At 34.0% G+C, this 26,593-nt stretch overlaps 1 protein-coding gene across 1 annotated transcript; it reads right to left on the reverse strand.

Annotated features, from left to right (window-relative positions):
• Nucleotides 1–9,270: 9,270 nt before the first annotated feature.
• Nucleotides 9,271–10,278, reverse strand: LOC130815594 (uncharacterized). Its single transcript, XM_057682084.1, has 3 exons — nt 9,930–10,278; nt 9,611–9,671; nt 9,271–9,553 (listed from the first exon to the last, which is right to left on the reverse strand). The coding sequence occupies exons 1-3, from the start codon at nt 10,276–10,278 to the stop codon at nt 9,271–9,273; spliced, it is 693 nt and encodes a 230-aa protein (XP_057538067.1).
• Between the last annotated feature and the right edge of the window lie 16,315 nt (nt 10,279–26,593).

Here is a 26,593-nt window from a genome sequence, read left to right on the forward strand (position 1 = left end):
TTATTTTATGCATCAATGGGGAAAACATTATGCGATCATGCACATTTTTATAAAGGAGCAAAACTTAATGTACAGGTGTTTTGGAGTAATTCATATTTAAGGAAGGTTTATGTGTCTATACCAAATCTGTCATACGGAGTTACAACACGAGGGATTGCTGATAGTGTATAATACGTTGGTCCAGTGGGACAGGAAGAAGAACCAGTGGGTTATACGATGGTCCAGTTATTGAACATCATTTGAAACTTGGCAGCCTTTGACTGATATTTTTTGTCAGCAGTGCAGATTGTTGGATTGGATATAATGTATTCTTGACTTTGCTGAATTAGATCCGCGTATGCTTGTATATTCTCTTCAAACAAGGTTGCCTTCATTAAATCACCCTAACATCATACACCATTCAAAAGTGAATATTCAATGCTGCGAAAGATGTGGCGTGCTGCTGAAAGCATTTATGTTAACAAAATTGTTGCGTACATTTTCGTCTTAAAGAAGTAACCTTTGGTATTTTTTTGCCAGGTGATTTAAACGACCTAGATTTTTCGATGATCTTGCATTTAACCTTGTGATCCAATTGTTTGGTGGTAATCTCATTGAATTTGAGGTACTTTTGCTTCATGCTTGTGTAGTGTTGTCTAAATGCGTAAGCCATTAGTCCTAAGCTTGCATATTGGGTTCAGAGTGCATGCAAAGCATAAAACTAATGTTGTTGTAGAATTAGAATATGTAATGCTATATGGTTAACAGCTAAAGTGTGTGCGTTTGTGCAGTTAGAGTCGGTATTGAAGATGGAATGTGTACAACTATTGAACAAACAGTACAGCACGTTAAACATTTAAAGTAAATGTAAGTGATTTGAGTTGGAATGTGCATAAATATAGTTCATAATGTACTTTCTTACCTCAATATTGTTTGAATGTGCATAAACAAGGTGTTGCTGTTTTGTTCAACATGCAGAAACCAATAGTAAAATAAGCAGTAAAAGTGAAATAAAGGAAACAACACTAACCTAAAACTTTTACACATAATTGAAAAATATAAGATTTGAGAATTTAAACCCTTACCCTGAAAATGAGTGGACTTGAAGAAGAAATACTTCAAAACACCAAAAGTTTAATAAACTCAAAGGCAGAAGAGCAACACAATCAACGGTGCAAACTTTTGGAATAGGCAATAGAATCAGAATTGCTAAAACCAAAAGCATATCCAAACAACACTAAATGAGGTATAGCAATCACCGCTGTTAAAACGTGTTGATCTGATTTAGCTCTTTGCAATGTAGCTGTTTGACTTACGTAAACGTAAGTAAAAGCAAGCATATTGGTCATTAGTTTTAGACTCTCTTCTTTTCATGAACACTAGGTATAAAGATTTTGTTTAAGTTTATTAAGATTCTCGTCCTTCGGTTTTCATATTTATGTGTATCTATAATAGAAATTTTCTATAACATAACTAAGAAACGATTTTAACAGGATTGCTACATTTTTCAAAGTGATAATAAAGCCCATTAATTGGAACCATTTCGTTTGTTAGAACTCTGAGGCAGCTGTCAATAAAGAAGATGCTTTGTTAACTATGTGTAGAAATATATGCTCTTAAACAGTGTTACAAATGGTATAAATTGCATGTTAGAGATGTAAATTATAAAGGAGAAATAACACTTAATAATGGAGCAGAGAGTTGCTTTCGACTAACCTTGTAATGTCTTCCTTGTAGCTCGTTTGAAGTGGTATCCTTGTCTCCTATGAAATGCAAATGTGCCTTTTTTAGTGATAAATGACTTTTATTAAGTGAGCTTTCAAAGTATAAAGGATTAGGAATAGGTAGCAGCTATTACAAGTGATAAGGTGAATAAAAAGAAATAATCATTGACAACTGCAAAGAAACGTGTGGTAATAATTGCACAAAGAAGGGAAATAATAACGCAAGCAACAATTGTATTACAATTAAGCGTCCCATAAAGTGGATCAAGTAAACCCAAAAGCCTATTAACATGGTTTAGGAGTCTTTTGTAAGGAGTTGCAATGATTTTTTCACAGTTAGCCATGACCTGTCACTCAAAAGCATAGGTTCCCCTTTAAATTACATTCTAACTCACCAAGAAAACCTTAACTGCTTAAATAATAACATGGAACTTACAAAAAAAAGCTTTATCTGCTTAAATAATAACATGGAACTCATAGTCAATGGTGACAAGGAAATTTAAAAGAACTATTGTAAACAAAGGCAAAAAAAGCTGTAACAAAGACCTCTAAAATGGTACACCTAAGTGAAGCAAATGCCAACATGCACCAAAACCCCAACTAATAAGAAGTACACTTTTCGATACACGTTAAGTAGTTCTTACATCTCTGATCAAAGCATGATCATTGACATGATCAGGGAATAACAACAACAAAAATGAAAAGTACAATAGATGCAAACAAAAAGGATCAGTGACACAAGCAGAAAATAACAAAAAGAACAAAGAAAACATGGTTACCATGATTTAGCAACTATGAAACTGTCAACTCAGCCCAACAAAACTAGAACAGAACCAAATGAAACCCAAAGAAACACATGCAATAAATTCAAACAAAAGGATCAAAGCATGATCACTGACATGATTAGGGAATAACAACAACAAGAATGAAAAGTACAATAAATGCAAACAAAAAGGATCAGTGACACAAGCAGAAGATAACAAAAAGAACTAAGAAAACATTGTTGCTAAGATTTGGCTACTATGACACTGTCAACACAGCCCAACAAAACCAAAACAAAACCAAATGAAACCAAAAAAACGCATTGTAACGGCCCGGTTTAAGTAACCCGGAAAATCATATGAAAACATGATTCCGGTTCACAAACGGACACAAGAAAATTCATTTTTCACTCGAATCGTCAACGTTCCAACGGTAAAGGAATATGGTCAACGCAAGAAACAACGCCAAACAAAATAAAACAAGTCAGCGGAAGTCTTTACATATAACTCAAGAGCCTACCGGCCTCTAGACTAGCTAAAATGTTGTACGAGATAAAAAGAAAAACGTCATAAACTTTCGTTACATAAACTGAGTTATTTCGACTCATAAACTTATTACAAAGTATGTCTTAAATTTGATGGTTACGGGTTCTAAGCTGAGTCCTCACTCCAGCCCCCACCTGCAATCAACCTACTGCACGTCGTATGACAACACGTAGCAGGTTCCAAAGAACAGCCAATACACGTCAGAGACTTCATACATATATCAAACAGGTTGAATACAAGCATTTTGTTTACCCTAGCATGCAAAGGCTCTAATACATATTCTTTATTCAATATTTCCAATCTTGTAACGTTGCCCGTCCCGTTCGGGTCGTTCAAGTATAAACCATTTATTTTTAGATAATTCCAACTTGTAACGTTGCCCGTCCTGTTCGGGTCGTTCAAGTATAATTTCAAATATTTTTGGTGGAATACACTTGGGAGAGCTAATCCCAAGGCAACCACCGACCTAAGACGTTGCCCATCCTGTTCGGGTCGCCAAAGGCTAAAGTATGCATACCCCCATGGTGACCGTAATGATCCACAACTGCCATGGGAAAAATAATTTATAATATTCCAAACCATTTGTTAACCCTCTTTGGGTAACATAACCAAACGTCAATCCCTTTGGGTGACAATACATCAATTCTCAATTTCCAATTAATTATTTCATATTATTTGAGGTGTCTAATCCTTATGTGATTTACAAAGCCTCGATTAGAAATAAAACAACATTACTTGCACAACCATATAAACAGTATGGTCTAAGCGTGTACCTTAAACGCTGCAAACACACACGTTGCTCAAGCACAATAGGAATTTCGCCCTCTGATAAATCGAGGTCCTAAACAACACACACAAAATGATCACATATTAGATCGTGCTTACACATTTAATCCACTCCATACCACTAAGATATCACTAAGACTTGATAATTTTAAATGTTTTCATCCAATTTCCAATGATTCCAAAAATTAATTTCTGACCAGAAACTTTTTTGGCCATTTCAGACAGTTTAGAAAATTCAAATGAAAAATCCGACTTCGCCGTTGCGTTCGGAACGCGTCAATTACCTTGGGTACCAAATTTCATAATTTCTAACATCCATTTACTATTTTTAATTATTTTAAGCGTTTAACGGGTTTTTTAACGCATCGGATACATAAACCAACAACGGAAACGACTAACGTTTCGAGTCGGCACCTTTAACGAGACAGAACAGCTTCTGCCCGAATACATATATAAATATATATTTTTTTTATTTCAATATGATTATTGTTTTATATATACATTATCAAACCTTTTTAAATCTCATGACCAAAATAACTCTATCAAGGGTCAAATTCACAAAATCCTTCAATAGACTTGAAATTTCATAAATTAAAATAACTAGATTAAATACTTAATTCTCTTAACAAAATTTTGTAGAGAATTACAAAACCAAATCACCCTTTTAAATCAAGACACATATATATAAATATAACACAATCCTTCAAACAAATCAAATTTTGCTAAAGGGTTATTAAACCCTTGGATGACTACATAACTTAATCCATACTAACTTAATTTCTACTAACAAATTGAAATTTAGTTAGAGAAATTTAAACCATAAAAGAAATTTATTTGAACATCAACAAAAAATCAATTCTTATAACAAATTTAAACTTTGTTAAAGAATATAAATCAAGAACATAACGTAATCCTTTTAACAAAATTAAGGTTTATTAAAGGATTGTTAAAGAAAATTACATAAAAATATACTCAATCCTCCTCAAAGTCATAGTATATCATCATACATAAAATTTAATTCATCTTAGAAAACCGTGTATATAAAATCTATAACTAGCAATTCAATTAAACTTACCCCTTTGATCAAAAGATTGAATGGAAGAACAAGAGAATAATTTTTTTTTTTTTTTTGTGAAATGCCGAATCACAAGCCCAAAGGAGAGAATTTTTTTGATTTTTTTTTTGTTCACTTGGAAGCTTAGAAGGGTGAAGAACTCAAATGGTTTTCATAAGGATTAATAGGCAATTAAGGGATGAGCTTAATGTGCCATAATACACACTTATGAGAGGAGTTACAAGACTCCTCCCATTCCCTCACACAACCGGCCACCCCTTCAATTTCCCCCTAATTATTATTTTTTTTTAATTAATTAATTAATTAAGTAACTATTATATAATTGTTAAAACAGCAAAGAAACGTCACACGATAACATCGTACGCGATAAAACTCGTTACCGTTAAAATTAACCCTACTTTATTTCTTACAATTAATTATGTAAAATAATATAATTTAATATTACTTATTTTATTTTGTTATTCTTTATTTTATTATATTTTATTTTATTTTTTTAAACCCAATAAATTACGGGGTGTTACAGACTACCCCCTTAAAAGAAGTTACGTCCTCGTAACTTGCATGGCAACGGAAAACGCAGAATACAAATGTTATCATAACACAACACTTGCAAAAAGGCAAAACTACCAACCAAAAGATTTATCATTACTCGCGCGAAATTCCTATCATCCGTTACTCGCGCGAAATTTCTATCACCCTCTACCCCCCTTAAGAAGTTACGTCCCCGTAACGCTACTAACCTGAATGAGGTGAGGGTACTTTTCTCGCATAGAGTCTTTCGTTTCCCATGTAGCCGCTTCACACTCGTGATTCGACCACAGGACCTTTACCATAGATATATCCTTCCGTCGTGTACTACGAACCTTCGTGTCCAAGATTCTAACCGGTTGCTCAGAATAAGACAAGGATGTATCAAGGATGTATCAAAATCTAAAGGTTCTGGATCTAAGACATGAGAGGCTGCGGCATGATATCACTTAAGCTGCGACACATGAAATACGATATGTACCTTTTCCAAGGAATTTGGAAGGGCTAAGCGATAAGCCACTTTACCCACACGTTCCAAGATTTGGTATGGTCCTATAAATCGAGGGCTCAACTTTCCACGAGCACCAAAACGTACTTCTCTGCGCATGGGTGACACGCGAAGTAATACCTGTTCTCCCACGGTGAACTCTTCTGGCCGTCGCTTCAAATCAGCGTAAGACTTTTGGCGATCCTGTGCCGCTTTCAAACGATCCCTTATCAATCTTACCTTCTCAGTCATCTGAAACAACAATTCAGGTCCCAAGGTCACCGCTTCAGTGAAATCGTCCCAATAAACCGGGCTACGATAACGACGCCCATACAAAGCCTCGAATGGGGCCATCTGTATAGATGCCTGATAACTGTTGTTGTAAGAAAACTCAACTAAATCCAAATGTTCATCCCATGACCCTTGCCACTCCATGGCAATAGCGCGTAACATATCTTCCAATATCTGATTTGGTTGTTCTGTCTGTCCATCCGTCTGCGGATGAAACGACGTACTATAAAGCAACATAGTACCCATTGCCTGCTGCAAGGTTTGCCAAAACTGTGACAGATATCGTGTGTCTCTATCGGACACAATAGTACGGGGTACACCGTGGAATCGCACGACATACTAATGTAGGCTCGAGCCAATTGTTCCATTTACGAACGACAGTTCATAGGGATGAAACGTGCTGATTTAGTCAAACGATCAACTATAACTCATAACGCATCATTACCTGCTTTCGTCCGAGGTAAACCCACAACGAAATCCATAGAGATATCATCCCACTTCCATACTGGTATCTCTAACGGTTGTAATAACCCTCCTGGTCTCTTATGCTCACTTTTAACCTTCTGACAGGTCAGACAGCGTGAGACATATTCTGCAATATCCTTCTTCATCCCAGACCACCAAAACATTAATTTAAGATCTTGGTACATCTTGTCACCACCCGGATGGACGGAAAATTTCGTACAATGTGTTTCATCCAGGATACGTTCCTTCAAAGATTCCTCCCCCGTCGGTAAACACCAACGACCCTTGAACCTCAAGCTTCCATCTTCATGGACAAGGAATCCCTCTGCTGTTCCTTCCCGTGCTTGCTCCTGTAACTTCAAGAGTTTCGGGTCTTTATCCTGGGAATTCAAAATTTCCTCAAAGAACGAACATCGAATAACCAAGGCATTTAGACATCCCTGTAGTTCACCTTTACGTACCACTTCCAAGTTCAGTCTAGCAAAATCCCGATGCAACTCTTCAACTCCGCCCAAGGCAGACAACGAGTGACTAGACTTCCTACTCAAAGCATTGGCCACCAAGTTCGCTCGCCCCTCATGATATATGAACTCCAGGTCATAATCTGTCATCAACTCTAACCACCGACGTTGTCGCACGTTTAAGTCAGGTTGTGTATAGAGATATTTCAGACTCTGGTGATCAGTGTAAATCCTACACTTAACGCCATACAAGTAATGCCGCCATATCTTGAGAGCAAATATTATAGCGGCTAACTCCAGATCATGAGTCGGATAATTAACTTCATGTACTTTCAGTTGTCGTGATGCGTAAGCAATCACCTTACGGTCCTGCATCAGAACACAACCCAACCCTTTCTTCGATGCATCACTGTAAACAGTATAATCCAACTTAGGGTCAGGTAGAGTAAGAACAGGAGCCGTAGTTAACTTTTCCTTCTAAGTCATGAAGGCCTGTTCGCATTCATCAGTCCATTCGAACTTCTTCTCTTTCTTCATTAACGAGGTTATGGGCCGAGCAATACGCGAGAAATCCTTAACAAAACGACGGTAATACCCGGCCAAACCTAGGAAACTTCGTACCTCGGTGACGTTCTTAGGTGACGACCAACTTTGAACTGCCTCCACCTTTACCGGATCCACCGAAATACCTTCCTTAGAGACAAAATGACCCAAAAAATGATACCTTGTCCAACCAAAAATCACACTTTGACAATTTCGCGTACAACTTGTTTTCTCGCAGGGTTCGCAGGACAAATCGTAGATGTTCCTGATGTTCATCTCAGTTCGTCGAATAGACCAATATGTCATCAATAAAGATAACGACGAATTTATCCAAGTACGCACTAAACACTTGGTTCATTAAGCACATGAATGCAGCCGAAGCATTTGTCAACCCAAACAGCATCACTGTGAACTCATAATGTCCATAACGTGTTCTGAAAGCGGTTTTATGTATATCCCCTTCAACTATTCTTAGCTGATGATAACCCGATCTTAAGTCAATCTTTGAAAAGATCCCGGCTCCTCTCAATTGGTCAAATAAGTCATCTATCCGGGGCAACGGGTATTTATTCTTAACTGTAACCTTGTTTAACTCTCTGTAGTCAATGCATAACCTCAAACTACCATCTTTCTTTCTAACAAACAGAACTGGAGCACCCCAAGGTGAAATACTAGGTCGAATATAACATTTATCCTACAATTCTTCAAGCTGAGACTTTAATTCCTCCATCTCCTTTGGAGCCATACGGCAAGGGGCCTTAGAAATCGGTCCAGTCCCCGGTACCAAGTCAATCGTGAAGTCAATTTCCCGTTGAGGTGGCATTCCGGGAATCTCGTCGGGAAAAACATCCAAAAATTCATTCACTACAGCAATATCCTTGGGATCCTCCTTTTTCTTTCCCCCCTGGCTGATATGACATAAGTACAAAGGGTGTCCTTGCCTCACAAGCCTTTGCAACTCTAAGGTCGACACCAAATTCGTCCTGGGCCCCTTGGGAAATTTCCTATATCTAACGCTTTTCCCTCGTGGTCCTTCCAACAAAACTCTCTGCTCTCTGCATTCAATAGTGGCCTTATACCTTCCCAGCTAATTCATCCCCAAAATTACTTCTAAACCTTCCATATCTAACACATAGAAGTCACTAGGAAAGATGACCTTCCCTATTCTTAAGGGCACTTCCTTATACAATCTACCACAATCGTACAATCTTTCCGAAGGAACAACCATTATATAAGAAAATTTATCAAATGTTCCTAAATTCAATTCTTCTACTTTACTCTTTGCAAGAAATGAACATGTTGCACCCGAGTCAAAAGGTACATTAACAGCTACAAAATGAATGGTGAACGTACTTGTAACTACATCCGTTGCGTGGTCAGCTTCTCTTGCATTGACCGCAGATACCCGTCCACCAATCGGTCGTGCATTTACTCCTCCCACTTGATTACCCCCATGTTGCATACCTGACCCTTCGATTCGGTTTCCATCCACCCGGCATGGCCCCCCCACTTAAAGGTCGCTGAAACCTCTGAGCAGCATTTCTATGATTACCATTTCCGTAATGCAGATTGTCCTGCCTTTCGGAGTTATTTGAATTCTGCTGCCGGTGTTGTTTGAATACTGTTACCGGTGCTGCCCATCCGGCTGTTGACTTCTACCCCCTTTCTTTATGTAGCATTCATACTCTCTATGGCCTCTTTTGTGACAAAAATTACACTCAACCAGATTTCCGTCACAATCTTTTCCCGGATGGTTTTTCTTGCACCTCCTACAGAAGTAATTCCTCTCATTGCCATCTCGATCCAGTAATGGCTTCGCAGGCTTAGCTTCTCCCCAAAGCTCGCATTTGCCCCAGACCCACCTTCTTGAAAATTGCCGAAGTTTTTGGCTTTCTTTTGATAAAAACCTGTTGGAGTCCTTGATGCCTTATCAGCACCTTCTTTTCTCTTCTCAGGGATATTACCTTTCTCTCTCTCCTTCTACTTCCTCAAGATATTCTCTATTTGAGACGCTCGCTTGTACATCTGTTCCAAGTTGTTATAACGATCACTTTCATTATGTTTTTTGAATGTCATACGACAATCCCAGCTCAAAACGCTGCATTTTCTTCTCTTCAGTGGGAACATCATCAGGTTAGTACTTGAGATACTCCATAAATTTGTGGTAATACTCATCAACAGTCATACCACCCATCTCTAACCGCGCAAACTCGTTCGACTTATCTTTCCTTACTTGCAGCGGATAGAATTTCTCCTGCATAGCCCGTTTAAACAAATCCTAACCAAAATCCCCCTCAGCCTGCTCCAACAACCCCAATCTACTGTTTGCCCACCAGTAGTCGGCTTCTCCAACTAAATAAAATGCATCCTGATTGACTTTCAATTCTTCCGGGCATTCTACTACATCAAAAAGTTTGTCGAATTCTCTTAACCAGAGTTCAACCTCCGACGGTTCCCCTTTACTGTCGAAGGTTGAGGGTTTGCTCTGACTAATCCGTTTGCTCATTTCAGATGCTAATTCCGACATAGACCTCTCTCGTGGTGCGCTTACACTTGATAATACTTTCACCAGATTTCTTAGCATACGGTTAGCATCATTTCTAGACAGTCTCTTTCTTGATAAAGGAGGCATCTTATTTTAACACCATGCGTCCCAAGTCTCAGCACTCTCATCATAGCTTGCTAAGTCAAAGTCCTCATCATCTGCATCTTCCCCAGAATCAGAGCTAGAGTTCGAGTGCACTTCATCTGATTCACTATCGCTATTTTTAGGGTGGTTTATTGGTACTTCCTCCACGTCTTTCTCAGGATCCTCTTTGTCTGAGCAACCCCTATCAAACCTAGTCTCATAGCCATACAGGTCATAGTGCGACCCCCAATTACCACTCTCATCTTCGCTGGAAATCTCTACATAAATAGGTGGTTCCCGCTTAGGCTCCCACATTTTGATATCACTCTCTGATTGAACCTCGGTTTTTACTAGAGGAGGGTCGGGTAAGTTCCGCTCCTTCAATGGTTCCATGATCACATCAGCGCTGTCCGATATGTGGGGCTCGCCCTCCTTCTCGGGTTCTACATTTTTTCTAGATTCGGACAAACGATGTAACTCATTTAGGTCTAAATCTAAATCATAACATACCCTATTAGCCTTTACCTTAACCATACACATCCTCTCCCTATAAATTTGGATACTTTCACCATCCCTTATTTTCCATATATCAGCATTGGAGACTTCTCTCCAGGTAGTCTCTAGGTCAAACATCGATACCTCACTAATCTCCCCGGGGGTGTATAAGTCAATGGGTGTTTTTCCCTTATCCATAAATCCTGATTCTACACATACAAAACAAAACAAAACATTACTAACACAAAACAACTTACAACACAAACACATTTCAACAAACCTACGTTCTAAGGACTACTCCCCAACTCTCTACTAGGTCGTTTATTCCTTTATCATCTGAGAAACGTTGGCTCTGATACCAATTGTAACGGCCCGGTTTAAGTGACCCGGAAAATCATATGAAAACATGATTCCGGTTCACAAACGAACACCAGAAAATTCATTTTTCACTCGGATCGTCAACGTTCCAACGGTAAAGGAATATGGTCAACGCAGGAAACAACGCCAAACAAAATAAAACAAGTCAGCGGAAGTCTTTACATATAACTCGAGAGCCTACCGGCCTCTAGACTAGCTAAAATGTTGTACGAGATAAAAAGAAAAACGTCATAAACTTTCGTTACATAAACTGAGTTATTTCGACTCATAAACTTATTACAAAGTATGTCTTAGATTTGATGGTTACGGGTTCTAAGCTGAGTCCTCACTCCAGCCCCCACCTGCAATCAACCTACTACACGTCGTATGACAACACGTAGCAGGTTCCAAAGAACAGCCAATACACGTCAGAGACTTCATACATATATCAAAGAGGTTGAATACAAGCATTGTGTTTACCCTAGCATGCAAAGGCTCTAATACATATTCTTTATTCAATATTTCCAATCTTGTAACGTTGCCCGTCCCGTTCGGGTCGTTCAAGTATAAACCATTTATTTTTAGATAATTCCAACTTGTAACGTTGCCCGTCCTGTTCGGGTCGTTCAAGTATAATTTCAAATATTTTTGGTGGAATACACTTGGGAGAGCTAATCCCAAGGCAACCACCGACCTAAGACGTTGCCCGTCCTGTTCGGGTCGCCAAAGGCTAAAGTATGCATACCCCCATGGTGACCGTAATGATCCACAACTGCCATGGGAAAAATAATTTATAATATTCCAAACCATTTGTTAACCCTCTTTGGGTAACATAACCAAACGTCAATCCCTTTGGGTGACAATACATAAATTCTCAATTTCCAATTAATTATTTCATATTATTTGAGGTGTCTAATCCTTATGTGATTTACAAAGCCTTGATTAGAAATAAAACAACATTACTTGCACAACCATATAAACAGTATGGTCTAAGCGTGTACCTTAAACGCTGCAAACACACACGTTGCTCAAGCACAATAGGAATTTCGCCCTCTTATAAATCGAGGTCCTAAACAACACACACAAAACGATCACATATTAGATCGTGCTTACACATTTAATCCACTCTATACCACTAAGATATCACTAAGACTTGATAATTTTAAATGTTTTCATCCAATTTCCAATGATTCCAAAAATTAATTTCTGACCAGAAACTTTTTTGGCCATTTCAGACAGTTTAGAAAATTCAAATGAAAAATCCGACTTCGCCGTGGCGTTCGGAACGCGTCAATTACCTTGGGTACCAAATTTCATAATTTCTAACATCCATTTACTATTTTTAATTATTTTAAGCGTTTAACGAGTTTTTTAACGCATCGGATACATAAACCAACAACGGAAACGACTAACGTTTCGAGTCGGCACCTTTAACGAGACAGAACAGCTTCTGCCCGAATACATATATAAATATATATTTTTTTTATTTCATTATGATTATTGTTTTATATATACATTATCAACCCTTTTTAAATCTCATGACCAAAATAACTCTATCAAGGGTCAAATTCACAAAATCCTTCAATAGACTTGAAATTTCATAAATTAAAATAACTAGATTAAATACTTAATTCTCTTAACAAAATTTTGTAGAGAATTACAAAACCAAATCACCCTTTTAAATCAAGACACATATATATAAATATAACACAATCCTTCAAACAAATCAAATTTTGCTAAAGGGTTATTAAATCCTTGGATGACTACATAACTTAATCCATACTAACTTAATTTCTACTAACAAATTGAAATTTAGTTAGAGAAATTTAAACCATAAAAGAAATTTATTTGAACATCAACAAAAAATCAATTCTTATAACAAATTTAAACTTTGTTAAAGAATATAAATCAAGAACATAACTTAATCCTTTTAACAAAATTAAGGTTTATTAAAGGATTGTTAAAGAAAATTACATAAAAATATACTCAATCCTCCTCAAAGTCATAGGATATCATCATACATAAAATTTAATTCATCTTAGAAAACTGTGTATATAAAATCTATAACTAGCAATTCAATTAAACTTACCCCTTTGATCAAAAGATTGAATGGAAGAACAAGAGAATAATTTTTTTTTTTTTTTTTTTTTGAAATGCTGAATCACAAGCCCAAAGGAGAGAATTTTTCTGATTTTTTTTTTGTTCACTTGGAAGCTTAGAAGGGTGAAGAACTCAAATGGTTTTCATAAGGATTAATAGGCAATTAAGGGATGAGCTTAATGTGCCATAATACACACTTATGAGAGGAGTTACAAGACTCCTCCCATTCCCTCACACAACCGGCCACCCCTTCAATTTCCCCCTAATTATTATTTTTTTTAATTAATTAATTAATTAAGTAACTATTATATAATTGTTAAAACAGCAAAGAAATGTCACACGATAACATCGTACGCGATAAAACTCGTTACCGTTAAAATTAACCCTACTTTATTTCTTACAATTAACTATGTAAAATAATATAATTTAATATTACTTATTTATTTTATTTTGTTATTCTTTATTTTATTATATTTTATTTTATTTTTTAAACCCAATAAATTACGGGGTGTTACACGCATACAATAAATGTAAACAAATGGACAATGGAAAAACAATAAATGGAACCATGCCATGATCAGTGACATGGTCAAGGAACAAGAAGAATAAAAAAGACAATAAATGCAAACAAAAGGAATCATGAAAACTAACGAAAAAACAATAAATGCAAGAAAATATGATCAGGTTTTAGAGCATACCAATAAATTGAAGATTACAATTAAGCAGCTGATTCCAAAAAATTGAGAAGCAGTGCATTCTATATGCAATAAATACACATATCCCATTGTATAGGCCTTGAGTATTGCTGAAGCAAGCAATCCTGAGCAACGTCAGATATGGCTGACTTGGAAAGGAGGATGAGTGATTTTATTTAATTAACAAGATTTAGAAGCAAGATTGAGATTTTAGCTATGATTGGTTTGGTGCATTAAATGCTATGCCAAGAGAAGAAGCAACCCGATAAAGATAAGCAACCTACATGCAATACACATAAGATGTGATGTGGAAGTTGTGTGTAACCCAAAATATAACGTGGAAGATGACTAAGCAAAAACACTATTTATTTCCAAAATGTGAATAGTGTTGATTCTTAGACCATTTTTATTAGTAATGGATACATAGAGAAATATATGTCAGATAACGTTGGTTGATGAACAGTAGTTCAGTGACAGTAGCAACTATAAAATCCAAAGGAAGTATTTATTTGTATATATTTATTTTAGTTTTATCTATTAGAAGTAACTAAAAAACTTCTAAATTCGTTGTCACTTTTACTTTTGACATTTTATGATTAGGCATTAGGGCTCGGAAAATCATAAATTCATTTTTATGTTCACTCTCAAACTTATTGCTTTTGTCCTCAAAGTTTATGTTATTGTATAAATGCTGTTTATTTTATTATCCTAAAACTATTAGTTAAAAATATATGAACAAATCACATTCTATGTGTGTAATAATGTTAATCTTTTCATCGTAAATTGTAATTTAAAAATAAAAAATCTAAAATACAGTCAAATACTTAATCACAAAATAAGCATGTTTGACTGTGGTTCCTTCCTATTAAGAAAAAGGGCAAATAGTAACAAATAAATTGATGAGCTCCCTATGGTGGGCGCCTGGGCGGACTTTTAAAATTTTAGATTCGCGGGTAGTTATTAGAGGTAAGCTCGTTTCTCTACCAGTCGAACCTTTCGTAGAATACCTTTAGTTGCAATATAAAGGATCTATGAGATTATTTCCTAAAACCACTAAGTATGTGTAACATTAAAACAAATGTAAATTTTTTTTGTTATAATGACAATCAATTGGTTTGTTTATAATAATATTTCTTCACATAAGGGAGGTAGGATTATTGTAGCGTGCGGAATTCGAAAATGATTAAGGTAGATATAAGGGTTTGTAGCAATTAACTTATCCATATTTGTCCTCAGCCTGAAGTTGAAGATAATGTATTTTACTCTTTCATTATGAGTCAACTAAAAAGTAAATGAGCATTGTTTTATTGCAACAACTAAATGATTTATCAACATCATTTAGTAATTATTTCATATTTTTACATTTTGCATATTATCCGTAAATAGCCAACACTTAGTAAAAATTGAATGAAAAATACCAAAATTTTATATTCAAGTCTAAACTTGTAGGAAACTTAAAAATATGATTTTATCAATTATTTTATTCATTTAGAATACATTTAACCCCTTTAATATATTAGAATATATTTTATTACTTAAAATTTCATTATGACCATTTTAATGAAATAACTTTAAGGAAATGAATCTAAATGATTTCCTAACTTTTAGCTACTATGGGGTTCATATAAAATACACTTTTAAAGTTCCTAAGCTCACGCACGATATATTCGTAACAATAAGTTCACAAAATCATCACAAAACACCATTTTTACACATTTTTACATAATAAAAATTCATAAAATTAACAAGCATGAAAATAAAGCAAAAATACATATTATAAAACATATATCCATCAGTACTATCATATTAGTGAAAAATCCCCAGATTTATATATTTTTCTTATATGATTTTAGTTTAATATCGTTTTCGAGTAATAATCACAATATTTGAAAATTTATAATATAAACATATGAATAGCATTTCTAACATTAATATACATAAAATATCATAAGTTTTCAGTGTTATAACATGTATATAGTTAAACAAATTTTTTCCTTTAATATTGTTATTTTACAACATAATTCCCATTGTGCGTTACAAGAAAATTTATTTCCCTCACTACTGTCCACATAGGACAATACGCAAAATTTAAAAAAATATTTTTACAGAAAAAACCGCTATCGAAGATGGCGGTTTGATGTTTTTTATTGGCGAACCACTACTTAAAATGACAATTTAATTTAAACAAATTTGTAAAAAAAATTAAGCAAATTGCTATTTAAGATGGCAGTTTGATATAAATACATTTAAAAGAATAATGAGCCGCTACTTAAGATGGCGGTTTGCTCATTATATTGACAGGGCTTGTATTTAACTGTAAGAAAATATCATTTAAATTTGCAGCTTAGTTGGTTGTAGCCCTTGCAGGTCTTGCACTATTTTGCAAATGTTGCGGGTTTTATTCCCAAGGGAGACATTTATTTACATTTGTGTTTCTTAACGCCTTACCACGCATATAGATAATGCTATTAAGTAATGAAGTGCTTAAGGCATTATCTAGCATAGTTGGTCTTCAAGAAACCTTCATACAAGGAGGTCGTAAGTCCTATTCCTAATAACCTCATTTTTCTTTTTTTTAAAACCTAAAACTAAACTGCCATCTGAGATGGCAGTTTGGTAATTTTTCATATTTTTTTAAATGATGAACCCAATAACAAACCGTCGTCTAAGAAAACGGTTTTGTTATATTATCAAACCATCATCTTAGATGGCGGTTTTTTCTAGATAAATAATCAAAAAAGTTATTTTTTACGTGGACAATAGAATGGGAATTATTTTTCCTTACAACGTAGAGTGGGAATTATATTTGGATTTGGCAATATTAAAGGAATACACTCTACTTAAATATATAATAAACACTTATTTTTACTTTTAACTCAAAATTATGTTATTCTTACATTAAACTAACATGCAAGATATAATTAATTCATTTTAACATATTATCATATCTTTTTCATATTCAAGTAAATATAAATATAAATGTTACATAGTAAGAAAGTTAAGAAGCAAGTATCATTTTAGCTAGCAAGTGGTACTAAGGCCAAATAGAGAATTGAAACAAATAAAAAATGGGAAAGTGCTCCAAAATATAAATATTTCAAGCTCCAAGCTACAAGCTCCAAATTCTAGTACTTCCAAACTCCGAAAATAAGTACTCAACTCCAAAAATAATGATCCTCTAAGTACCCAAAGTAATCACTCTAAAATGATGATAATTTAAGCTAAATAAAGAGTATTCTAAGTTTCATCTTCTTGAATTTCTTCAACTAATAATAAATGTATTAAGTTAGTAAGATTTGAATGAAGTGAAGATATAAGAAAGAATGTTAGAAAGATTTGATGGTGGCGGTGGAAGTGATCTAATGGGTTATGGGCAATTTCTAGCTCACAAGATTATATGAAAAAGAGTGTTAGAAATATAGAAGAAGGTTAACTTGTGTAAGTGATTTAAAGTATGTAAGTGAATGTGTAAGGAGTTAGAGTGTATAAGTGAATGTGTAAGAGTTGGAGTGTATAAGTGAGTGTGTAAGAGATTGGAGTATAGAAGAAGGTTAACTTTTGTAAGTAAATTATGATAACTTGTGTAAGTAATGAACATCATGAGGTTAAATAGAAAGGATTTTAGTTCATCAAATTGTTGTTCTAGTTTGTACAAGTGGATATGCTTTAAAATAATAGGTAAATTTGATTAAGGTTTGACTATGAAGTATGATAGTTTATTTGAAAAATTTTGCTTAACACTATACTTAAAGTTAATAAAATACAGCTAATTTTTAGGTATAAAATAATTAAATCAAAATTATAAGGTTAAATGATAAGTAGTAAAGTTAGTTTAAGAAAAATAAAGGAAATTAAACGACAACTTTTAAACAAAACCGTAAAACAATAATCAAAAATTACTTCTCGCAATATGAAATAGCAAGAAAATATTTTAGTGCTTATAAAATTTATTTTAAAGAAAATAATAATTTAAAGTTTAATGTTTGGAAGAAATCACAAAATCCGAAAAAGGTTTAGGAATTAAAGATGGTTTAAACTAGATAAATAAAGAATTAGGTATTCGAATTGAAATTTCGGAATAATTTATCAGAAAATTAAGATTAAGAATTTGAGTCTGTTACAAAAAAAAAAGTCTAAAACGTACTCTTACACCATTCTTTTAGCATTTTGCATATTCACGCATTGAATAATTAAAATCATTTGCCCTTCATAGCTCACATCTGGGGTAAAATCAAGGATCAGAAAAAGTACTTTGTCTTCTTAATAATATTTAGTATAGAACTTTTCACATCATACTCCAGAAGAGAAGTCAATTCATCCTGATTTTTGTGACCAAGATAGTGATGATGAATTTCTCTATTTTTTTATACTTAAAAAAAATCTTCCATTTTTCAATCAAATTTCCCAAGATCTCCATAACTACTAAAAAGATCCCATCACCTTCTATATAAGTTTCTCTTGGAACCACGAAAAGGCAAGCTATATTTAGCTAATAAATCCATATCACTAATTATTCTTTTCAAAACTTCTTTGTATTGCTCGTTCTCCCTTATAATTTCTTGTTGCAATTCACTATTAATTATTTCATTTTTTTCAACCTAACACATAATTTCTTCCAAATATAATCATATTAGCTATGTATTCAAGACTATTTTCATGTTGTTTGAGCCTCTTGTCAAGATGTTTCCAATCTTTGAACCTGACACTTGCTAGGTAATGCTTGACAATACATGTTAACAATACACTTTATCTATACATTTTGAATAAACTAACCACTTTCTATCATTTGCTTTACCATTGCTCAACTTTCTCGAGTAATGAGTATAACTAAAATATCTTTAATTATCATCGGGTGGGATAACAAGATCAATTTTATCAGGCCAATTACATGGATCATAAATGTCAATGTGAGCCTCGATAGGGGATTCATCATCACAATTTTCTACATTTTGTGCGTTGCCCACATTTTTATTTGTAACATTCTCATCGTGACCATCACTCGACAAATCCTCACATAAAATAACCCTAATTTTAGCGGCTTAATTAATTATAATTAATTAAGTAAATTTAGGATTATTAAATTCTAATCGTGTCATTTTATTGGAAGTAAGCATAATATTTTATTATATTTGAGTATCAGTCCTATTAAATTTAAGAACAAATATTATACGAAGAAAATTAGGTAACAAGAAAATACATGAAGGTGTGATGTGTCACATGTGTTGACACATAAGGACACATGTGTTGTGTATTTGTAGATTAAGCGACACATAAGGACACATAAGGACCCATGACAAAGCAAACCCTCCCCTCTAAGTCTTGGAAAGTCTGTATAAACTCCACTTGCATATCTGACTCTATATTCTAATCATTAAGTTCATCACCTTCTTCATTATACTATAAAAGACCAAACTAGAAACCTTGCTTCATCTCCTTCCTTGTCAAGAAATAAGTTACTCTTTTACTTACAATTCAAGTAAGGAATTCAATTTAATAATGAGTTATGAAAACTGTTTCTATTATTCAACCAAGAGATTGAAAGTCAAAATTATGAGTTATAAAAAGAGTATCAAAAGTTAGGGTTTATCATATGGTAATTTGGGGGAATTTCATTATGAAGATTAATTTAAGATAGGATATAACACCTCGAGATTTTCTGACGTCATTAATTAATATTTTAGTAACTTTTGGGGATTTTATAATTATATTAAATTATTTCTGAATTAATAAATTTCTTTCATATACGAATTTAAATGTTAAGTTATATACATATATTAAAAATATAATTACGATTTCTCAAATAAAGAGGTTCGAATCAAAATGATTATTTTATTAAAATGTGTGAGCCCACGAAGGTGAGTCTCTTAGTTGGGTCTCGCAAAAAAATGAATCGAGATAAAAATAAATAAATAAACCTAATAATAAATAAACATAATAATAATAATAATAATAATAATAATAATAATAATAATAATAACAACAAGGATAAAAACCCATAAAACCCTAAATGCTTAAGGTTAGCCATCACTCCCATTCCCTCTCTTCTCTTCTCTCTTTCTCTCACTCCCCTCTCCCTCACTGTCCATCTGCAGCCCACGAGAACCACCGCAGCAGGCCGCCTAGCAGCAGCAATCGACTGCGTTTTCTCTTCCCCACGACAACCACCAGCAGTCGGCCCAACTCCTCCCTCCAATGGCAGCAACACGTTTGCTTCTCCTGACAGCAGCAGCGGCTATTTCGGCTTCCCCACCGTCACCGAGCTCCATCTACGACACCATCACTACAATAATTAACTATAGTTTCACCTCTTTTTCTAGTCCCACCATTGTAAGCCACTTCTTCTTCCATTGTTTTGATTTTCTTTTACTTGTTTCTAATTGCAATTTTAACAAGTTTATGAGTTTGGTGTTGATTTTTGTATGATTGTCATTGAATCTTGTTATGGGCAAGAATTTGATTGATGATTTAATGTACTTATGAATTGGGTTTTTGAAATGTGAATGAAAAGTATTGAACTTTTTATTATTTTCATAGAACCTTTTTATGGGTAAGAGTGTGTTTGATGAATTTAACATATTTATGACTTAAAGTTTGAAGTATGAATGAAAATAATGGTTGTGTGCTATTATGATGGTGTCTTAGTACATGAGTAACTTTATTTGTGTTGAATGTGGGAGTTTTGTTAGGCATAGTAGTCTTAATTGGCCTTGTTGAAGTAAAAGAAATTATTAATGTTGATCACAAGTACTCTCGTTAGGTTATCAAAGTTATAATTAAATGACATTAGTAAGGCCATGAACATAATGTCAACTTGTTGAGAATTATTAAAGTTACTTGATATGATGTCTTGATTTTAGTCCGTTCTAACCTTGGAGAATATAATAAATGATATTGCAATGCGATAACCTTAAGATTCGTTCTTGTCGTCATATTAGCACTACACTAACATTGTGAGACTTAAGTGTGAATCGTCGTTTTATTTTAAGATAATGTGAATTGTTATAACTCAAAGTTGATTGGTGTAATGAAACACTTGACATAATCCTTTTATTCTTTGTCGATGGAAAAACTTGTGTTATTGTCGAATTGACGATTATGCTTGGTGTTGATTGAGATGCGTATGTGCTAGAAGTAATTGAAATCTTGTCGTGAATGAATGATAGTGGTTACTTTGGCTTTTGGCTGGTATGACAAAGTAGTTAAGGAAACTTATTAGTTCTATTCCTAACTTATATAGGTTCCCAATTCATAATAGGAAAATAGAACCTTAGTTGGGTAATTTTTATAACTTTTGGTCGTGTAGGGACGCTTGCAGGTACGTACACACAGTAACGAACCCTTATATATAATTTTATTTAAGACATTATTATTTATTGTAATAATATGCACTGCATCAAAACTATGAGATACTAGTGAGTACGCCTTATACGAAAAGCTGTCGACTATGAAATCCTTGCGCTTAGAATAGTTTTAGAGAATGAAAGTGTTAGTAGGAGGCGGGCACCACCCCCTTATTTATTTAAGAATTAGATTATGCCTTAATTGGAGTTAGAATGACTCCTTTATAGGTGAATTTCATATTCCATTGAATGGCTCAGTGGGTTTTGGCGCGTTGCTATCCCAGGGCGCTCATTAATAGTCGAAAGTGGAAGTTATTCCCATCTGATAAAGTATTAGATTATGATTAGCTAGCGTGACTCAATTGGATTATGTTCGGTTGATTTAGTAGTCTCCGAAGTGAGGTTCGATGGGACCACCGTAAGGAGGGTATGAGCATGCTTGGGTGATTGGGCACCGGGTGGCCGATACCGCCCTTTGACCGAGGTGTTACCATGCGGGCCTTGCAAACCCCAAAATGGCTCTTCACTGGTTTAGTACCCCAGTGTGTTAGTTTTTTTCCCGAAGGTAGGACCCGAGAGGATCAGCTGGAGGGGGCATGAACTCATACTTTGCCATGGGCGCCGGGTGGCCGATAACGCCCTTGACCGTGTCACTATCCCGGGAAGTAGAGGAAAGATCCACTGATACAAAACTATTCAGTGATAGAAATTTTATTCATTGATTGAAAGTTATTAATGATAAAAGGTTCATTCTTTGGTTGAAAGCTTACGCATTGATAGAACGTTTACTCATTGATAGAACATCTACTTATTGATAGAATAGTTTATGCTAGTGAGAAGTGCCTAAGTTAAGTTACCTCAAGGGTATTACAAACTATGATCACACTTACCTTAAGATAGACAAGCCCTATAAGGTCTTGTGTTAGGTATTTTGTTAATGCCTTGGTCGAGTTGATACTATGCGTGTTTTGCAAGAGTTTATGTTTTGAAAAGAGAAACGCGAAGATTCTACCCAACAACACATGGTTCGATTTGCAAAGAACATAATGATATTAAGAAGTATAAATGGCCGATAAACGGTTACTATCTATGCTTGTGTCTTATGAAATCATCTTATGTTGTTGTATAATATAATGTTATCTAGTAGTTGGCCTTATTATATTTGATGTTAGTTATTGACGTGTACGTGTTTGTGTTTATGTTTTATTGTTGATGACCTTCTGTGATTGTCCTGCTATGACACATTGGTCTTTGGTCTAATGTCGAGCAGCAGGACGATCATAGACAGGCATAGCAGGTATTGGAGCTTCTTTAGCATTGCATTGCGATGGGGGAGAGTGATTAGGGCGAAGCATAACCTGTGTCATACCGCTATCTTTCGATTTTGTAGCTCTTGTTATCCTTTGTAAACTTTGGTTGTATATGTTTTGTTATGAGGCCTTGTGTCCTCCCTTGTATATTTGTATTTCTGCTGCGTAGTTTATAACTCTGTATGGTTTTAAGGAGTTAAGTCTTTTTAAAACGCAAACGTCGAGACTGGGACAACGATCCATGCTTGGCATGTTGATTTGAGAAGCCGGCGACGAATCATTCCGCCGTGGTGTGAGATTTTAAAGGCAATGATGCCTTAGATTAGTTTAATGTTTTGTTGTGCTGATTGCTCTACTACATGTCCATTTTTCAGAAGAGATGTTGCCGAAATTTCCATTCACCTTTTTAAAGTTAATATTTAATTTTACCTAAGTCCTCATCCTTTTCTTTTATGTAACAACCGAATTTCCTCCCGTCCTTTACGGTTTTAGTTTCGTTAAAGAGTTGAAAATTCAGGGGTGTTACATAGCAAGTGCCTACAAAGGTGAAGAACCTATCAAGTTAAGGAGGTTATTCATCCATGTTTTTGAAATTCTTCATTTGTGTTTCAATGGTGGTATTTTCAATGGAAATTCAGATTTTGTCCCCACTATTATATTCTAAGAAAATTTCGAGTATCTTCTGGCTATTTCTGGGTTTGGGTGTCTTCATATGATTTGTAGAGCATCGCATCACGGTCGTGTGGCCACTTGAATTGCCTTAATGAGTTCGTATGAGAGAGTTATACCTATTTTTGTAACAATGTATCCTAAAAATGGTACTAATACAAGATTTTATAAAGTGGGATTAGAAGTTATGAAATAAATTGGGTATTCTTTTAATCAAATAATTAAGGTTATTTATTGGGTATTTAAGATCAATTTAGGGTTATTATTCTTTCTTTAATTGAGTTTTATTGATTGGTATTATTAAGTTATGGTTTTTATGTGATTAATACAGGTATTTGGTTTAAATATCAAATTTGGGAACATAAATCTTAATTGGGCATTTGATTAGTTTATATTATTTGGATATGATATAAATTGAGAATTTGGGATCTAAGATTGGTGTAAAATTGGTTAAACTCCATTGATGGTAACTCAAGCTCTTACATGATGGTTGATGATGAGTTGATTGATATTCTACTTATTGATTGTTATTCAAGCATAGATAGATAATCTTACAAATATTATTATCATTTAAATTAAATTTCAGAATCTAAAAGTTCAAGTTATGTTTTATAAGGTGTGGTATTACTTCTAATATTTGAGCAAAATCGTATAATTTTTGGTGTTCGAAATTTTGGATTTCGACTTTGTTTCACCTTGCTTCTAGTCCTTGATCAAAATTATGTTTTGTATATTCATAACTTTATAAATATGAGCTTTTAAATATATTGTAGTATGAAAATGAGTTATGGTTATGGATTTCAAAGAAAATCAAGTGATTTATTGATTTGTTTTATATTGAAATGTTCGACATTAAAAAATGTCTGTTTTTGGGAATTGGCAACGGATATTTATATTCAAATTATTGGGTAAATACTATAGCTTGATAATAGGTAATGTTATTCGGATTGGTTTTGAGCTCCCGATCCCGTTTCTTTCTTGCAAGAGCCGTATTTTCGGTGATGACGATCACTCATGTTATCAGGATTTAGATCAACCCTACTTCCTAACGGTCCATATGTTTCCACGTTTTAAAGTGCAGTTATATTATTATTTTAATATGAGTTTTGAATAAATACGTTTGGGGGGTTATAAGAGTTCCTAAGTGAAGCTTTGTTGTCATTTGGGAAAATCAAGTAAATTAGGGAATCGATTTTTCAAATTGAGGAAACAAAATGGTTGAATTAATTAAAAAAAGGTTTGTTGAAAAGTATTCGTGTATAACGTAAGAGTTGATGTAGAGATTTAGAAGTTAATTTTAAGGTTGTATCCAATTTGTGGAATATTTAAAGTTTAAATAAAGGTAGTTAACTTTTGGTTAAAACTATATTTGATTTTGTGTTAAAGTAAATTAGCTGAAACTTATTTAGTAAGTTAGTTTGACTTGAAAACATATTTGATTTTGAAAATGAAACTTTTAATAGTCTCTTTTTCGGAGTTAAACTCCATCAAATTTTCAATAGATTATAAAAACATCTTTATTTAAAAGTTTAAAATATTTTTTTATTCATCATTATCACTTTAAGTAGTGCCTAAAAGATTTTGTACACAAAAACTACCCGACAGGGTAAAAATAAACTCGAGTACTTGTGTATGTGCAAATGCGTGTTGCATCTCATAAGTTTTGTGCATTTAAAAATTATTCTGATTCGCATCGAATCATAAAAAGTTGATTTCAAACTTGGATGATTGTCGAGAAGCGGAGTTGAGGAAAAATATTCTGTATTGAGGTTTATTTCAGAGAATAAGTTCGAGGTTCATCCATAAGTTAGGGGAGAGACCCGATCTACGAGTGAGTCAGTATACGGGGACAAAATTATTTTAAGTTGGGGAGAATAAAATAGCGCTACTTTTAGCGGCTTAATTAATTATAATTAATTAAGTAAATTTGGGATTATTAAATTTTAATCGTGTCATTTTATTGGGATTATGTATAATATTTTATTATATTTGAGTATTAGTAGTATTAAATTTGGGAACAAAGATTATACGATGAAAATTGGGTAACAAGAAAATAGATGAAGGTGTAATGTGTCATGTGTGTTGACACATAAGGACACATGTGTTGTGTGTTTGTAGATTAAGTGACACATAAGGACACAAAACGACCCATGATAAAGCAAACCCTCCCCGCTAAGTCTTGGAAAGTCTGTATAACTCCACTTGCATATCTGACTCTATATTCTAATCATCAAGTTCATCACCTTCTTCATTATACTCATAAAAGAGCAAACTAGAAACCATGCTTCATCTCATTCCTTGTTAACAAATAAGTTACTCTTTTACTTACAAACTCAAGTAAGGAATTCAATTTAATAATGAGTTATGAATACAATTTCTATTATTCAACTAAGAGATTGAAAGTCAAATTTATGAGTTATAAATAGAGTATCAAAAGTTAGGGTTTATCATATGGTAAATTGGGGGAATTTCATCATGAAGAATAATTTAAGATTGGAAGTGCCTGCAAAGGTGAAGAAGCTATCATGTTAAGGAGGTTATTCATCCATGTATTTGAAATTCTTTATTTGTGTTTCAATGGTGGTATTTTCAATGGAAATTCAGATTTTGTCCCCACTATTCTAAGCAAATTTCGAGTATCTTTCTGGCCATTTCTGGGTTTTGGTGTCTTCATATGATTTGTAGAGCATCGCGTCACGGTCGCGTGGCCACTTGAATCGCCTCAATGAGTTCGTATGAGAGAGTTATGCATGTTTTTGTAACAATGTATCCTAAAATGGTACTAATACAGGATTTTATAAAGTGGGATTAGAAGTTATGAAATAAATTGGGTATTCTTTTAATCAAATATTTAAGGTTATTTATTGGGTATTTAAGATCAATTTAGGGTTATTATTCTTTCTTTAATTAGGTTTTATTGATTGGTATTGTTGAGTTATGGTTCTTATGAGATTAATACATGTATTTGGTTTAAATATCAAATTTGGGAACATAAATCTTAATTGGGCATTTGATTAGTTTATATTATTTGGATATGATATAAGTTGAGTATTTGGGATTTAAGATTGGTGTAAAATTGGTTAAACTCCATTGATGGTAACTCAAGCTCTTACATGATGGTTGATGATGAGTTGATTGATATTTTAATTATTGATTGTTATTCATAGCATAGAGAGGTAATCTTTCAAACACTATTATCGTTTAAATTTAATTTAAGTATTTAAAAGTTCAAGTGATGTTTTATAATGTGTGGTATTACTGCTAATGATATTTGAGCAAAATCGTATAATTTTTGGTGTTCGAAATTTTGGATTTCGACTTTGTTTCACCTTGCTTCTAGTCCTTGATCAAA

The sequence above is a fragment of the Amaranthus tricolor genome, chromosome 6, assembly GCF_026212465.1.
Source record: "Amaranthus tricolor cultivar Red isolate AtriRed21 chromosome 6, ASM2621246v1, whole genome shotgun sequence".
NCBI lineage: Eukaryota > Viridiplantae > Streptophyta > Magnoliopsida > Caryophyllales > Amaranthaceae > Amaranthus > Amaranthus tricolor.

What these genes read in the sequence shown, in the direction of transcription:
- LOC130815594 (XM_057682084.1), bottom strand. Translation starts at nt 10,278, where the DNA reads ATGCCTCCTTTATCAAGAAAGAGACTGTCTAGAAATGATGCTAACCGT. An exon ending in GCAGGCTGAGGGGGATTTTG is followed by an intron (nt 9,672 to 9,929) that starts GTTAGGATTTGT and finishes AACTTGGAACAG; the next exon opens with ATGTACAAGCGAGCGTCTCA. An exon ending in GTAGAAGGAGAGAGAGAAAG is followed by an intron (nt 9,554 to 9,610) that starts GTAATATCCCTG and finishes GGACTCCAACAG; the next exon opens with GTTTTTATCAAAAGAAAGCC.